At 47.5% G+C, this 16,652-nt stretch overlaps 2 protein-coding genes across 3 annotated transcripts in view; both read right to left on the minus strand.

Moving 5' to 3' along the window:
• The window catches only part of Agbl4 (AGBL carboxypeptidase 4), a 1,010,368-nt gene that overhangs the window by 183,851 nt on the left and 809,865 nt on the right, over positions 1 to 16,652 (minus strand). The gene's annotated exons all lie outside the window — the stretch shown is intronic.
• The window catches only part of Bend5 (BEN domain containing 5), a 44,469-nt gene continuing 27,908 nt past the window's right edge, over positions 92 to 16,652 (minus strand). For both annotated transcript variants that reach the window (XM_038333741.1, XM_042055253.1), the window contains 3 exons: positions 12,064 to 12,212; positions 6,685 to 6,898; positions 92 to 536 (listed from right to left, as the gene is read on the minus strand). In XM_038333741.1, coding sequence (XP_038189669.1) covers positions 379 to 536; positions 6,685 to 6,898; positions 12,064 to 12,212 — 521 coding nt within the window. In that variant the 3' untranslated portion in view covers positions 92 to 378. The remainder of the gene's footprint in view (positions 537 to 6,684; positions 6,899 to 12,063; positions 12,213 to 16,652) is intronic.

A 16,652-nucleotide genomic window follows, 5' to 3' on the forward strand; every position in this document is an offset into this window, starting at 1 on the left:
TTGTCTACATCAAGAATTAATGGAGTTTTATTATAGAACAAAATAGAGGAGCAGAGATAGATGTGCTCCAATGGTAAAAATAACAGTTCATTCTGTGGTCCCAACAGGCTTCTCTGATGCCTTACAGCCCCGTGAAAAGTGCTTCCCCATCCCTCAACAACACTGGTTGGGGTGTGAGGCTCTGCTGAGTTTTAGCAAATCCATCTGCCTTCTTCAAAGTAGGAAGTCCAAGTCCAGATAAGACATTGACTCAGCGCCCTGAAGGCCCTCTGCCAAGACATAGCCGCGCCTGGTGGGGTCTATTTGAATGGCACCGTCGCCCATAATGCACATACCACACAAGGAAAATGCAAAGGCTTTATGAAAAAAATCCAAAGTTTATTGCAAATTGTATTTTGCTTCCCTTCGTTCTTCATTTTTACAAGATTTGTTGATATCCATGATTTTCTCACAGATGTACTTGTTGACTTTGGAGAGTCTCTGTGCAATTTCAGTTTCATCCACTGTTTCTTGTGCTATTCTGTCATACAAACACTCTAGATAGAGGGAAGAGACAGGAAGGTCAAGGATTAATGACGAATTTGAGAACAAGTCTTTCAAGGAGAAGAAAGAGGACATGCCTCCTGACACACTTTCAAATACTGGTTCACATTATCTTACATGGTTACATAGCTAAAGTCCTGCCATAAATATAGATAAACACTATTAGGTGTGTACTTTAAAAATAAAGGTAAAATCCAGGTGTGGTGGTTCATACCATTAATCCCAGCAGTTAGGAGGCAGAAGACAGGTAGATCTCTGTGAGTTGGAGGCCAGCCACGGACTACATATTGAGTTCAGACAGAATGTGACCCTGTCTAATTAATACATCCCTCTAAAACCTGATGCTGAGCTTCTCTCTCTCCTCATCTTCATCAAAGGTAACACATCTCTTAATTTTTTGGCTCATCTTTTAATGTTATCATGTGGGTATAGGTCCTTAAACATTTTTTTTCCTGTCTTCAGCCTTTTAATAAATGTGTCCATCTCTCTATTGGTCTGCCTTGCTGATTTTACTCAGTGGAACACACAATATTGTAGAGTATAGCGACAGGTCACCCAGCAAAGTCACCACCTTCGTTGATGAGACATGTTCGAGCGCTACTGGATGACTTCATCCTACTTTTAACTGTGCATTTGATTGTCCATGGATACTTGGTTTTTGCATCGCAAACAACCTTGCCCACAGCTGAGAGTATTTATCGAAGGAACTCTCTAAGTGCCAGCCTAGGCGTGGCAATGCTAAACATTAGAGAGTATGCCTACTCAGCTTCACTAGGTGATGCCTGGCAAATTGGTTTCCAAACATGCTGAATGCCATTCCCAAGTGGTAATGCACGCAAGCAGTCCTGGTCGCCCTATAACGTCACTAGCGCTCTGGCACTGTCACACCACTAAGACTGCATGTGTGAAGGAGTGACTGCTACTGAGGCCCAGGACAGCGGCTGTCTGAGGGGTCTTGCTATTTGCTATGGTGAAGCAGAGCCAGCCTGGACAAGGCCTGACTAGAGGCTGGTTTTCTACCAGGCTCCATGCCTGGAGATTTGATACAAATGCCCTAGAATTCGCACATCATTAGCAAGGACAACAAACTCCAGAGTAGCTTTTAGAATGATTCCAGGAAGCATGTGGGATAAACATTTGTAAGCCCCCTTCAAGCAATAACGAATCCTATTCCCATATGGGATGCTTTCAATCATTTTGTTTATGCAACTGTTCATTTCCCAGGTCCTCGCACAATGTGTGATAAAGGACATACATATATGATGGGTGCCTGAATGCTTTTCCAGGGAAGACTGAAAACATCTAAAAATTCTGGATATAATCATGAGCGAAACTGCAAATTCTTTGATTTTGAGTTTCCTCACTTAGAAAACAGAATGACAACCAGACCATAAGGAATGGTGATGGATGACCACAGTGTGGCCTTTCTGGAGTCAGCACACAGAGGTGATTTGGGGCAATATCTTGTAAGCCCAACTTGTTCTAAGCCTTCCATTCACATGGGAGGAGCCTGGGAACTAGAGCAAAGGGGCATTTAGGTCAGAATCCATGGCTGCCTTTCCAAGTATGGGTAGGGACCATCTGTTCTTGCCATCCATGCTGTGGGTGTGTGTACCACAAACGTGCTTACTCTGGCTCACCTGTTCCTTTCCACTGAGAAGAGTTTTACTCAGAGGCGCCTTAACCAGCCTCCACTGCCTCCTTACCACCCCTGACCGCCCAGCTCATCGAACTTCACTTGTCTGCAAGGACTGAGATAAGATGGGCATGCAGGTCTGCTCTGTCCACCTATCATCCCTTCCCTTTCCAGAGCACCTCACAAAGCAAGTGTCCTCATCATCTCCTCCCAGATCCCTGCTCTGCTTTTCACCTTCTTAAGCCCCGCTCATTTTCTTCTGCTTGGAACTACCCAGCTGAGTGAGGAGACTGAGTCTACCTAGCACGCTGCTCCCATGCCTGTAGAGTTTCCTATGGAAGTGCAGATGGTGCTCTGATAAAAATCCAATCATCCCCCACTTCCCTAAATTAGGACCATGCTATCTGTCAAGCAACCTTGCTTTGACCTAATCTAATCAGGGAGAAAGCTGTCAAGAGATGTTCAGGCTCAAACGTGGCTCTCATCCCCGATGCCTCTGAGAGGAACCTAGGGTAAGTGTTGCTATCCAGTGGTGTGCCACACTAGCTAATCTAGGGAGTTTTGTCTCTCCAGGGGTCTCCCAGACAGCAAAGGTAGGAGAGAGAAGCACAAGACGGGATGGTAGGGGTGATGGCCTCCAGAGAAGAAATGGAAAGAGAAAGAAAGGCACACATTGAAGAATGTGTTCAGGAGGCCCCTGCAGAATTCCAATCATTTTCATTTCCTGGGGTAACAGCTCTGAATGGCCCCTCAGGTTGATTAAAAGGCTTTTGTTCGACTCTAGCTATTAATCACCTGCAGATGCTGGGAACGTGTCCCTCTGCGAGGGAGCATTTGAGATTATTGCTTAATTAACAAGGTTTATAACAGTGCTAATGTGTCCTATTAAAAAAGTTATAAAAATTAACCAGAACGCAATGCTGCGGCTCATTTAGAAAGCTCAGATACTCCGCAAAAGGTCATTCGACCTTAATAAGGTTTAACTGTCGTTTCGGAGCTTGTCATCAGAGCAAGACCCAGCTCCGTCCTCCAGCTTTCGTCTCTCTACAGCAGGGTCAGCATTCCCCCGTCGCTCTGCTATCTTCCAGGGGATGATTTTAACATCAAAGAGATGAGAAAATCCTCCCAGCGCTGTGAGCGTGAAGGCTTCTGTCACTTTTATGCGCCCAACACGACAAAGTATGCTCACAACACACAACACAAACAGGCCCAGTCCTGCCAGACAGCTTGCCCGGGAGGAACCAGCTGAACGCACGCATGCTGGAACTGTTCAGATAATTAGGCTAAAAACGGCCACTGTGTGGTGGGATGGCACACAGACCTCAAACCTGCCTGGCTGCAGTGAGGAAGTAAAACATGACCCTCGTATTTCAGTATGACAAGAGACTCGTGCTGACGCCTGAAGCCCGAAACCCCAGTCTGGCTTGGCTCACTCTGTTAGAGCCAAGGGTCCTAGGAAGCCACTAAGAAAAAAGAACTGAGCCAGATACCGGGTGCTCTGGGACACATGGTGGAAGCACCCAGCTGCACTAAGAGGTCATGAGGAGTCTTTTGGGGGGTAAGAGTCCAGGCAAATATGCTGTGAGCAGAAGTAGCCGGTATACCAGCACAGGTAGAGCGGCGGTAACTATTCCAGGCGTGAGGAATAACACTTGCAGGTCCCGAGGTGATAGCAAATGAGGCTTGTTCAGTTCATTCTGCTAATAACTAAAATCTACAGCCAGAACTACAGCCAGAGGCCAGGCTGTGAACGTGCCTGTATTTTATGCTATGTTTACCCTCTAACCGTGGGTACTTTGAACTGGCTGGGGTGGATGGTAGTGAGAGGTCAGATCTGTTTTCTGAGAGGTCACCCGGTTACATAAGGAGGGGAGGGGTCTGGAGGCTTTGGGGTGGAGCTGGGGAGCACAAGGCTAGGCCTGAATTATGAAAGTAGTGGGTCTAGACAAACAGGAAGGGTTTCGGAGGTGTTTGGAAACAGGAACGTGGGAGGGGGAATGGGGTGCACCTTTCTGGCTATGCTATTCATTAAGAGAGGGAACACAGAAGGGCCGAAGGCTGCATGGGAAAGGTCAATATTCTTAAATGCTTACTGTATGTAAGCCCTGAACAAGATGCCCATGAAGCTGAGCTTCTAATGGAGGCAAGGGAGAAAGATAATTATCAAATAAGCAAGCAATGCTGTGCAGAACCTTTAACGGGTAGTGTAACAGAGAGCGGCAGAGGCAGGAGGATAACTAGGAGCTTATGGTCAGCCTGGTCTACAGAGTAACCTGTCCCAAAAAACAAAAACAAAAAAGCACATAGGTTTTCAGCCAAGGGAACAAAAGAGGGGAAATAATTAGCAAACGGCTAAAGATTTATATTATCTAAAGAGAAACAAGAACAAGAGAGGAAGTGAAAAGTCCTATCTAGTGTGGGGCAGGGTCAGTCAAGGTCTGGGGGCTTCATGTGTTCAACCTTGCTTAGTGTTGGAACTACACTGGGCAATGAACACAGGGAAGTCAGCGACAGTCTCTTGTAATGGAGGCAGATTCTGGGCAGTTAGCTTCATACCCACACACGACAGTCATCTGGGGTACCTGGGACCTGCTGCAACAAATGCATAACAGAACTGGAGGTTGGCACCGACAGGCGAAGCGGGGCCACCTTCCCGAGAAGGCCTTTCTCAGGGTGACCTCTGGAATAAAGCTGCACCGTTTCAGACAGCAGCTGACTACAGGGTCCCTCTTATTATCTAAAAATAAGTGGCTGCCTTCTTCAATTAATCATGGGCTAGCCAGGCAGGGAGACACCTGTGTTACCAGAGTGAGAACATGTGGGTTTGAATCCAGACTCAGACACCCTCTAGCTGTGACCTCGGCTGAGCTGCATCATCCCTCAGTGTCCCGCCACCTTGACCTCTACAACATATGACATAGCTGGCCCTTCTCTACTGCCCATTTTCCAACCTCAGTCTGGGACAGCGTGGCTCTCCTTGATCTCTCCAGGTGCCACCCCTCCAAATGATAGTCTCTCAAGCTGCCTACGATGCTTTTCACATCCTTGTAAGACTCGCTCTTACCCGCCTCCCTGACCCCACTCTCGGCTGTAAAGCCGCCTCTCCCCTTGAGCCACCTCACCCGAGTGTGCTGGTCTCCGTGCCGCAGTTTATTCTGGCTGACCCACCGTCCCTCCAACTGTCACAGGCTGCCTATTCCAGGGTGACTCTCAGCTGGAATGCCATCTGTTCCAGCAGGCCTCCTCCCCAACAGAGCTGAAGCAACCCTTTGTCTCATCACATCTCGCATGAAACTCCGAGGACCTATGATGCAGTCGCCTGCCCGCATCACAGATACACTACTCATTTGGACCCAGAATGCTCAACTATAGGACCTGCTCAAACAAGACATTCCCCTAACTGGGTCTTACTTTCTTCATCAAAACGTGGCAGACCTGGCCATTTAGAGAACAGTAACTAGGAAGAGATACCAAAGCCACCTTTGAACTCCCGAATTTCCTCCTGCTATGACAACCTGAGAAAAAGTACCCGCTACCTGGGGGCCCAATTTCCTTATCTGTGAAAAGCATACTAACAGCAGCCAACAGTAGGGCTGTTGATAGGATAGTGAGTTACTATATATAAAACTGTTTAAGACAGATGTTTTAATATAATGGGATATAACAAATCCTCAGAATAATTAGCACTTACTACATTCACTCTGTTCCTTATACTTCTTACTTTGTACTGACTGTCCATGCAGTACTATTTTTCTTTTGTTTAATTTCCCCATGAGACTGAGCTCCTTGTAGGTGTGCACTGTGTCCTGTCCTTTGTGTTCTCACCCCAGGAGACGGTTAGAAAAGAGTAAGAAGTTAGGGAACGGATAGGGGAGAAAGAAAAGAGTGAGAAGGCAAGAAAAGGGAGGAAGGAAAGAAGGAGAGAGGGAAGACACATAAGGAGCATAGAGTATAACCATACCTTTGGGAAACAAAGGGCTCACCGATTCTTTGCCTGCCTTCCAGGCACCAGGAAGGAAGCTGTACCAACTGCTGCTCATCTCATTGACTGCTCTAGACATGGCTCAAATAAGAAGGTTCCCCAGCCTGGACCTTTACTGCTCTCTAGACACACCCCTTTTCCATCTGCACCCCCTGTTCAAGATGCTTCTGCCTCCAGAAGTCCCCCTCCACACCCACTGCATCTGTCTGATGAGCACGGAGGGCCCTGCTATTCTGCAGCCTTCTCGCTGGGATCCTTCCCTCCGACAATCCCCAGCACAACCACTGTCCCCCTTGCATGGCACGCCACACCCTTGAGCTGTATTTGTGTCCATACCCCTTTGTCCTGTCCAGAATGAGATCTCTGGTGACAGCTATGATGTCTGCCCCTACGCTCCTGTGTCCCCATTGGGGCCCGGCCTACGGGGGCTCCAGCAACAATTCACCGGATTGAAACCTGCATACTGTATTTCTAACAAAGTGAAGGACAGGACGTCCAGCACTGCGCTTCCACTGGGGGCTACCTCTGACGATGCTCAGCTTGTGAGGGGAGAGGGGTGGCTTCGGGATTGCATCCTTCTTTTTTTTGGTGGCGACTCCTGTGACACTTCTGTTTTTCAGAACATCTGTTCCCCAGATCATGACGGCCAAGTTCTTCGTGTACTTAGAGTCTCCTTGGGTGACTTGTAGCTGGTGCCATTTCTCCTCATCAACCCAAATCCCACTTCCCAGATGAACCTGAAAGAGATCACACCACACCTGCTTAGTCCGGCAGGAAGGCAGCTGGAGGCTGCTGCTGTCCTTTAAATCACTGCTTCTCTACTACAAGGGCTTCATGCCACAGATGCGGCAACAGCATCACTTATAGAATTCTTGCAGTGCATCAGGCCTTATTCCAAAGCTCTGACTTCATGCTCTTAAACAGAAAGTGCAATGATACAGTTGCCACTTTAGATGGGAAAAACAAGTTCAGTGATGTAAAGTGACTTTAGATGTCACTCAGCTCGTGAGTGGCAGGTCTGGGATTCTAAGCTGCACCTGTGGAATTACGTGGGTGCTCTGAGCCTGACCCATGCTCAGGACAGTATGTGCTCACGTGTGTTATACTCTAGAAGGATCAGACTCTTCAACCTGTACATTCTGAGGCAATACCTTCTGCTAACACGGTGGAGGCTGCATGTAGGACTCACCAGCTATAGCAATCAATGGTGCCTAGGCCTCATCTCCAAGATTCTGAATTATGTGGCCTAGACATCAGGATGGTTTAGCTCCCTAGCTAATTCCAATTTAGAGCTGAGTTATAAATCCCCGCCAGCTGGCAGGGGCAGAGCAGCTGCCGGCTCTGCAGCCAGCAGGAGCGTAGCTGTACGAGTCCTTCTCCAGCTCAAACTGCAGTTCCCCTAGCTACGAAGTGGGAGACTTGGATTTCATCTCAAAGTTCATCTCTCTGGCTGAGAACACCTAGGATTTTAAGCAATTAAATGCAACCGCAATGTATCCGGTTTGAGTTTGGTAGCACACACACCAGAATACAATCTTGTGCTCCCTGGAAGAGAAAGAGCCAGAGCCAGAGTGATAGTGAGAGCCAAGAAATCGCTGTACCCCTCTTCCAGCAATGAGCTACAGCTTTAAAACCTGTCCTCATTCGTGGCCCTTAGCAACTCACAAACCCAAACTAATGTTCGTCATTAAAAAAAAAAAGAAGTTTTAACCTGGACGTAGCCATTAATGCTGAGTTTCTGCTGAGTGTGTGGAGGACAGAAACAGCCTCTGTGGGATGGAAGAGAGGGACCTCCTAATCAGTCGACTTTTCCAAGGGGTGTGAGAAGGCTCTGTTAAAGGCCCTTGTTTTCATAAAGATCTGACCAAGACATGGGTAGGAGACATCTTGGCGAGGTCCTGACCTGGGATGGCGCGCGCGCACGCGCGCGTACACACACACACACACACACACACACACACACACACACACACACAAATTGATGGCTGAATGTAAGAACGATTGCTCAAGAAATGATTCAAGATTCTTCTACTCAAACTTGGCTTGGGAAGACAGGTGGACACAGAGGTGGACAGCCCGGCCAGCCAGTAATACTTCCTTCATCGATTACTAAGGTTTTCTAACCATCAAAATAAACGACCCTGCAGCTCACTCTCGTTGCTAAGTGAACGCTCTGCAGGTCACATCTAGCCTCACCTCCTTTCGCTCAAAAGATCACTCAGCCCGCTGTGTGAGGGCAGATAACGGGATCCACCTGGCCTCTCTGTGCCAGCACTTCAGGACTGCTAATCAGTTTGCTCTGCTCAGACAGATAAGCAGCCCTGGGGCGAGATGTGCTGCCCGGGGGCTGGCTTAGCAACCAGAGCCCACGGCCAAATGTGGCCTTTTCCCTGTTCACGTCTGAACTGCAGGTGGACAGTCTGTGCTAGGTGAGCAGCCATGCTGAGTGCAAAGTCCCTGATGGAGCTGCGTCCCTCCCTTGATGACACTGAGGCCACCCACACAAGCTGCCCGAGATGGGAGGGAGACAAGGGATTTTGCTCTAGACTACATACTGAAAGAGAAACCCAGAGAGACACACGCAGCAAGGCGCCTGAATCAGTCTGTTGACTACTGGGATTGTGAGTCTACACAGCAACACCTGTTACTCTGGAGAGAGATGAAGTCATGTGAGCCAATGTTCTAGAAGGAAAAGGAGCCATATTATTGAGTACCTGTAATGAACCCAACTTCCTTAATCCTCCTAAGAATCTTTAGAGTTAGAAGCTGCCAGAAATTGCTGTTCTCATTTCACACATGTGAACACAAACTCGGGGCAGGGGGAACCCCAGACACACAATCTTTAGCCACTGTAAAAATGAAGATTCAGTCCCAAATCTGGTTCATGCCCTTCTGGCCTGAGTGTCAAAGTGGGGCTAAGGTGGTTGGAAAGTGCACACCTAACAGGACAAACCCTGCTTATCATTGGTTTCCCTTTGAGTCTTCCGCACCTGCAGGCCACATCCTGCGTCAGCTCCGAGTCCAGCAAACCACGGGCAGATGGAAACTGGCAAAAAGTGCCCGGCTGGACTGGCTTTCTTGCCAGTGGCTACTCCGTTCAGCAAACCCTGTAATCACTGGTATCCACTTCCCTAAAACACTGCTTTCCTCCTTCAACTAGATGGCCTCAGCCGTCGTCTACTCTGTGTTTTTATGTCAGCCCCTCGGAATTTGGCATGGCTCCCTATTTGTTATCAGATCTGACCTCCCGCGCCTGGCTCCATCCCATCACCAACCCGGTAAGTCCGTTCTTCTATAAAGTCTCCGGACACATCCACCTCCTTTCTTCCAGTGCTAGAACAGGAGGGGGATGGGCTCTGCACTGCCAGCCCTGGGTGCAGACCCTCACTCTTCCGTCTGTCAGGTGATTAACACTGGCCAGGGCTAGTCATCATTCTTCTATGAACCTCAATTTTCTCAAGCACACAGATCATCCTCTATCTCACAGAGGGGTAAACAAGTGCTAAGAGAGACGAACTACACGTAAGAAGAACATGCAGCAAGCGGCTGCCACATCCCTGCACTTTCTTTCCTCATTGGCATCTCGGTTCTCGCATTGCTCTGGCCCAAAAAGGAAGCAATGACCTTAGGATGACAGATTCCTGTCATTTTAAGCTACTCAGCTTTGCACACCCACTCTGCAACCCAGGAGGGTGTTATTTAACTGCCACAGGGTTAGGTTACACCCCTTAGGAGGCACCAGCTCACCCAAAGCCAGCCGACTCAGTCCTTCTGGTCAAGGCACATTCCAGGGGGGAGAGGTCGAGGCTCCCCACTTCTGCCGAGTGATCAAGACCAACCGAAACTCAAAGCAATACTAAACATACAAGCATATTTAATACATCTTCATGGCTTTGGCTTCATTTCTGATGAGCAGCTCTTCCTTAGAGAACAGAATGTTTTCTGGCATCCACCTGAGTACAATGCCAGTGCCGTAGCTTAGAAAGAAACGGGCCCTTGGTCCCAGGAGGACCCATCACAGGTCCATGCTGAGCAACTGAGACAGGGCTGCTGAGGGCAGCACACTCACGGCTATCTAGAGCAATGTGCAGTTCCCAGGGGCGCAGCAAGACAGACTGCCAAGAACACTGGCCTAGGAATTAGGAGGTCTGGCTTTCAGTTCCCACCTGCCCCTAACCTGTCATACAGCTTAGATAAGACCCTGCTTGGGTGCATTTTCCAAAATCTGTTATTTAATGTTTATGTATAATTTTTTTTTCAGTTTTATGATTCAATGAGGTTTATTTTTTAAATAAAAACATATTAGGTAAGCAATAGACCTATTGGGATCAGAAAGTGATCTGTGTGGCAAACCCCATTTATTCAAGTAAACTGTGGTAATATTTGATCAAAATGTTAGTTTTCCTTTTCAGGGAAGGTTATTAGAAAGTCTGCTTCTTTTCCTCCCTCTTTCTAGAGTCCTCCGCCTGACTACAAATCAGTCTCAAAGAAAAGCTGGGTGAAGTTCAGAGCAGTGGCTGGCGAAAATTAAAAGAGGCATTTTCAAGAGGCGTTTAATGTGTGTGTTAAAAAATTAAATGAGGGTTCTGAGACCTGTTTTCTTGGGAAAGAATGTTACTTTTGCAGCAGGGCTCAGAAGCTCCCTGGCAGCCTTCAAAGCAAGAGGGAAATAGATTTTTCTTGGAAGTTTCTTAAGAAAAATTCTTCAATCACTCCACAATGTGATCACGACTAAAAAGAAATCAAGAGACCCAGAATGGTTCTCCCATTCTATCTTCAATTTGGGAGGTTTACCAACTTAGATACACACTTTCAGTCCAAAACGGCCCAGGGAAAGCATTGCTATGGTGTGCTTTTTACAGATACAGACAAGGAGGCCCAGCAAGGCCAAGGACCTGCCTGATATTGCACAGGAAGTACAGAGTCGAGCTATGTTGTGAGCTAAGGCTCAGCCTCCCAACCTTACCCCTACAAAGCTTACTCTAAAAGCTTCTTGAGTGAAGCAAAGACCAGGCTATGCCCTGGTCCATCAAGTCCTGTCCCTGCAGAGGAGTAAGTGCTCAGAGAGAGACGGAGGGCATGGCAGAACATCCAAGAGAGCCCTGAAGAGAAGCACGCTTCTTTCTCTCAGCTTGGCCACATTTTCTTTGGTTCAGGCCAAACGGTTGTCAAACAACCTTTTCCTTTCACTGGGGAATGGTATCAGATAAACAGAGATCACTCAAAGTATGAGGTAAGATAAACGGGCTGACGCAGATGACTCCTGGGGGCCAAGGAGAGGTGAGTCTGAAATGTATGTGGTAGTGGCAGAGGGTGTAACGGGGTTTACCAGGGCCTTGACAAAGGGCCCTGACATTCTGCTCCTTACCACGGGGGCTTATGTGCTCTTTCATGATTGATTTCCAGCAGTCATGAGAGAAAATATGAGGAGCTAGGCGCAGCCCTAGAGTTGCGGGCCAGTGAGTGGGGACAAGGAGTACAGATCATTTGCCTTGTATCCCCAGCAGAGAGCTGGAGGATGGGAACATCTACTTTGTAAATGTTGGGTGAATATACACTGAGTTGCTATCTATAAGTGGGTAATTCACTCTGAGTTCACCATGTATACTCTGGACACCTGGTTTCGGAGGAAGGTAGGAAGAATTTCATTGAACTATTAAGGGAATTCTTTTTTTAAAAAAAAATCTTTCTCATTAATAAGCTGTTCTAAAATGTTAGGTTAGTTTCATAGTTATTTTGACACAATAGCTTTTTAAAGAGGAAGAAGGGGAAGTCCCAGCAAACCTATGCTACCAAGTCATAAATTCCACAGTCACCGGGGCTAGGCTGGGAGGCCGTACTCGCCACCTTTCCTCTGACTAGCAAGCACCTGGGGGAATGGAGATTGAGCTGAAAACACTACCTTGCCATTGTCTAGGATATACTTGTCCATGACAGGCGCAGGAGCGGGGTAATAGGACGACGTATTTGCTTCCTCACTGAAAGCGCTCCGTAACTCCGGCTCGGGCTCGAGACATTCTGACTTTACTTTTTCCAAGTCAATGGCGGGACCTAGGCAGTTAAGAAAAGAGATCTGTCTAGAACTCCAAGGAAAATCAAAGGCAAATATTCTTAACTATGCATCTATCAGCACATTGTGGCACTGGAATTAAAAAAAAAAAGCTAGCTCAGTTTTGCTACACTTAAACCCAGACTCCAAGGCACTAGAGGCATGAATGTCATCAGGTGGAATCAGAGGGCAAGAATTAACTAGACTTCAGTAATTAATGACGATTGAGGGACACCTTCTAGGGTGTCTATCTATGCAGAATGGCGGGAGACTCAACTTCCCGCACAGAAGGGAGGGGCTGTTAAGACTGCTGGAGAAAGGATGACAGTAACTAGAATATGCAAATTATGGGTTTGCCAACTACTCATCTCTGGAGCCTGTGATGGAGAGGCCGTGTGAAGGAAGGAAAATGAGGAACGCTATGGGGAGAAATGGAAAGAGCTCCTACTGGGGACCTAGCATCTGAGCAAGGGCATGCCAACCAAGAAATTAAAATCCAACACAGAGTAAACTCCTGATTGCTTGATACAGTGATCGCTCATAATTTTATTTTAATGCAATCAACACAAATTATGTGAGATTTAAACAGCGAAAGGAAGCAGGGGAAATGGTTGCTGTTTGGGGGGGGGGGGCTCGTTTTTCTTTACTAGTTTTTTAAATGACAAATGACAGCTCTTTTTTTTTCTTTTAAATCACCCATTGTGTCTTGATTACCAAAGAACAGAGAAAATGGGTAAATACAGCCAAATGACTCAATTAACTTGCCTGGGAGAACAACTTCAAAAGCCTATATATAGTTTCATATCCTGGCCTTGACTAAAATCATGGAACTGTATGTTGCTATGTGTTTAACTTAAGAAAGTGGAGAATTCAGGGTGCAGCTTCTTGTCCCGGCCACATGCACGACTGGATTCCAAGCTCTTTATTCCCTAACACCTTATGTAATGGTCTGGCTGCAACTCTATGCTCAGTTGACACATCCTAGATTTTGGCCGATGGAGGGAATGTCCCTCTGAGTTTGCTAATAGAAGTCCTTTATGATGGGTCTTTCCAGAATACGAGCACCAACCCCCAGCTGCTGGCAGCTAGCAGCTGCCAACTGTAAGACAGACTCTCTGCAGTCTCCGGATGTAAGCAAGAGCGTTCCACAAAGCTGACCACAGTACGGACAGAGAGCAGAAGGGCGCAGATAAAAGAACACACGGCGTGTTGGTACAGACAGAGCCCCATCCCTCGTTCTGCATCTTTTAATTTCCTAACTAGCAGAGAATGAGCTGCAGATGAAGAAGCGGGTGGAGTGAAGGACAGATAGCATCTTTATCTTTCAGACAGCATCTCCTAAGTGTGCTTTCTAACGTCAGGCCCAGCTCTCATTTTTCCCCTTATGCCCAAAACCTGGTAGTTGTTCTCCAAATGTTTGCTGAGAAAGAAAAGATCGTAACAAAGAATGAAGCTAACGTCCCCAAAGCACATGTCGAAGTTTCTCTACTACAGGTGTGAATTTTCAAGATATGAATAAGTAAAACAGTTGCTCTTTCCTCGGATCTCGGAAATGTGATTACTCTACTTTCCCTTAAGGACAGATCGAGGTGTTTCCCATCTCATTCTGTTCTGCTGCTCAGGGACAGAGAAGAGACAGAGGCTGAGAAGGCCATTGCATCCACTGGCTCTCAGGCCATCTTTGAAAAGTCCTCAGAACCTCCTTTTCTTTTCAAGAGAGAAGACTGTTAGGCAAAGGCCTTAATCCCAGCACTCATGTTTGGGAGGATCAGACATTCAAAGTCAGCCTCATTTGGATAGCAAGTTGTAGACCATCCTGGGCTACATGAGACCTTGTCTCAAACAAGGAGAATTCAGGGGCTCAGTGGCTGCCAAAGATAACTTCCACACAACCATGACATTGTTCCTCCTTGCTTACCACTACCTTATACTTCCTATGAGCCACTCCCCACCCCCACGGCCCATGAAGGCTCAGGACAACCAGTCGCTCTCTGTCTAGAATTCGGATGGACTCCTCTGCTCAGTTTTGTGTACTGTGTTGTCCAGGGTCTCTGGACTGTTAAATAAGCACTGAAGGCTCCTTTCTATCTGCCCAGTGCCCAGTCAGGTGGCTTCCTTCAGATGCTGTGCTCCTAGATGGTAGTCTCTAAGTCATAACTTGTAGGCTGTGTGTGTCGCCAACTAGCCCGTCTTTTTGCGGTGTTACACTGTGAAACCCCTCAAGAGCAGATTTACTCACAGTAGCTGTAGAGCCGCAGTAGTACCTGGCACGGGGCAGGCTCTCAGCAAATTCACTATGACATGGGGGCAGAGAGGCTGGCAGGAAAGGTCTTTGATGGGCATGCTGTGAAGTAGGGGCTTGGAGGAAGAATTGTGGGTAGGAAGGAATGCCCGTAACCTTATGTACAGTCCAAGAAGTAGAATTGGAACTAGATACACCAGAAGCAGCTACTCCAAATGGACAGTTTTGGAGGCTATGGTTCTGACAAAGGACTCTACATCCATTTTGGCAGAGATTAGAGGAGCAGGAGTTGAGTGTCACTTCTCCGGCTCAACGTTGTGTTAGTCACTCTCCTGAGACTTCTTTCTAGTCCAGTGGCCTCCCTAGCCCTCCACACAGATACCTTCTCTTTGGTCTCAGAGGCTGTGCCTGTGTTGTTCCTTTTGTACAACTGTCCAAACTGCAAGGGTGACTCAAGGCCTGACTCAAGTGCCACTTCTCCCCTAAGACCACCAGACACTTCCAACAGAGGCAGCTCTCCCCTCCTGGCTCGGTATTAAACACCGGGTTCACAGGTATTGTACAGGAGGCTCCAGGTATTACTGTGTATTGTGACTTGGCTCCAGGTGAAGTGTTCTTTTGTACCCTCCCTGACACCATCCCCACTCCATAGTGGCATCTGATGCCCCAACAAAGCGGGGCAGCTGAGCAGAGGCAGGGGCTGGCCAGTCTTTTTATGTCAGAGACCAGGGCTGCCTGGGCAGATTCTCATCACAAGAGATAATATACACGTCTCTGACCTAGCCTCACATGAATGAAAGGATGACTTGACAAGATTGAAAATTCACTGAGTTTTACACACACACACACACACACACACACACATACATCCCGGGGGGGGGGGGCGGAGAACCTCAGTGTCTGGCACAAAGTGGGCACTTAGTAAACTAACCCCACTGTCCATTCCCACACATCCACTGTGTGCTTACTTTTGAATACTGTTTAGTCAATGAGTCACTAAGTCGGGTCCCTGCTGCTCTGGTTTTGCCCCTAGTACTCAGAACAAGACCCTGTACAGAGGAACCATTTCTACCCCCTTTCCCACACTCAGACTCATCTCTTTAGGGACTAGCAGAGCTCGGTCAAACATTGAGGCTACTGCACTGCTCTCAAGGAACAGCATTTCTTACCACCCTAGTCGGGACCATTCAACACTGGTGGCAGTTTCTCTGCCATGGCCTTTCTCTGGCTCACTGTATATACAGAAAGTCAAACCCAGGGCTGCAGCCTCAGCAAGTGGGGCGTCTAGGAAAGTCAGTCAAAGGCACATCTTGAGAAGGGTTAATAAATGATCCTAAAAAAAGTCATGTCATCTCTGAACCTCCACTTTCCTGCTTACAGAGGGGTGGCCAAGGGACACCATGCAGGCTGATGATGACGCCTACCTGAGGAGCTGAGGAGCGAGGCAGGCACAGGACAGGGGCTCAGAAAATGACCGACGAGTGGGGAGAATGAATCAGTCAGTAAAACATGTTCAGTATTACAGAAACAGGAAAGAAAAGGACAAAATCCAACAACAAGCACCACCAACAAAAGCCCCATGTTGTTTCCTTGGAGAGCAGAGGGAGGGCTCTAGAGCTTTTAATTTAAGACGTGGGCGGTGGGGGGGGGGGGAGAGACGTGTGGCGGGGGGGGGGGGGGGGCTGCTTCATTGCAAATTTTAGTCGGCTCCACTCCCGATGTTGGCAATTTACATCTCATTACAACAAATGCTTCAGATTGCTGTTTTGCTTTTTAAAATTTCTGAGGCATTGTTCTGCCTCAAACACATGTGACCAAATTAGCCACAATAATAAGCACTTGCACTAGGAGACAACACTACATTCTGGCGCAGATATTTTAGGTAACAAAGGAACTTTTTTCATTTTCTGGGAAGAGCAGGAATAAAAAGAAAGGCCTTTTGATCCACTGGCATTCTGGTAGTGACACACACTCGAGGTTTATTTTGGGGAAAATACACCTTCCATGGAGAAAAGCCTCTTAGCCAACTAAAAAAAGCTTTTTACAAGGACACAAAAGGTAGTGCCTGTCTCCTCCTTCAGTCATTCACGAACTCTGTCACCACACAGCTCTGACACACAACCCACAGGAACCTACTCACCACACAACTGACACACAACACACATGAATCCACTCACCACGCAAGCTGACACACAGCCAC

Source organism: Arvicola amphibius, chromosome 6 (assembly GCF_903992535.2).
Source record: "Arvicola amphibius chromosome 6, mArvAmp1.2, whole genome shotgun sequence".
NCBI classification, from domain to species: Eukaryota; Metazoa; Chordata; class Mammalia; order Rodentia; family Cricetidae; genus Arvicola; species Arvicola amphibius.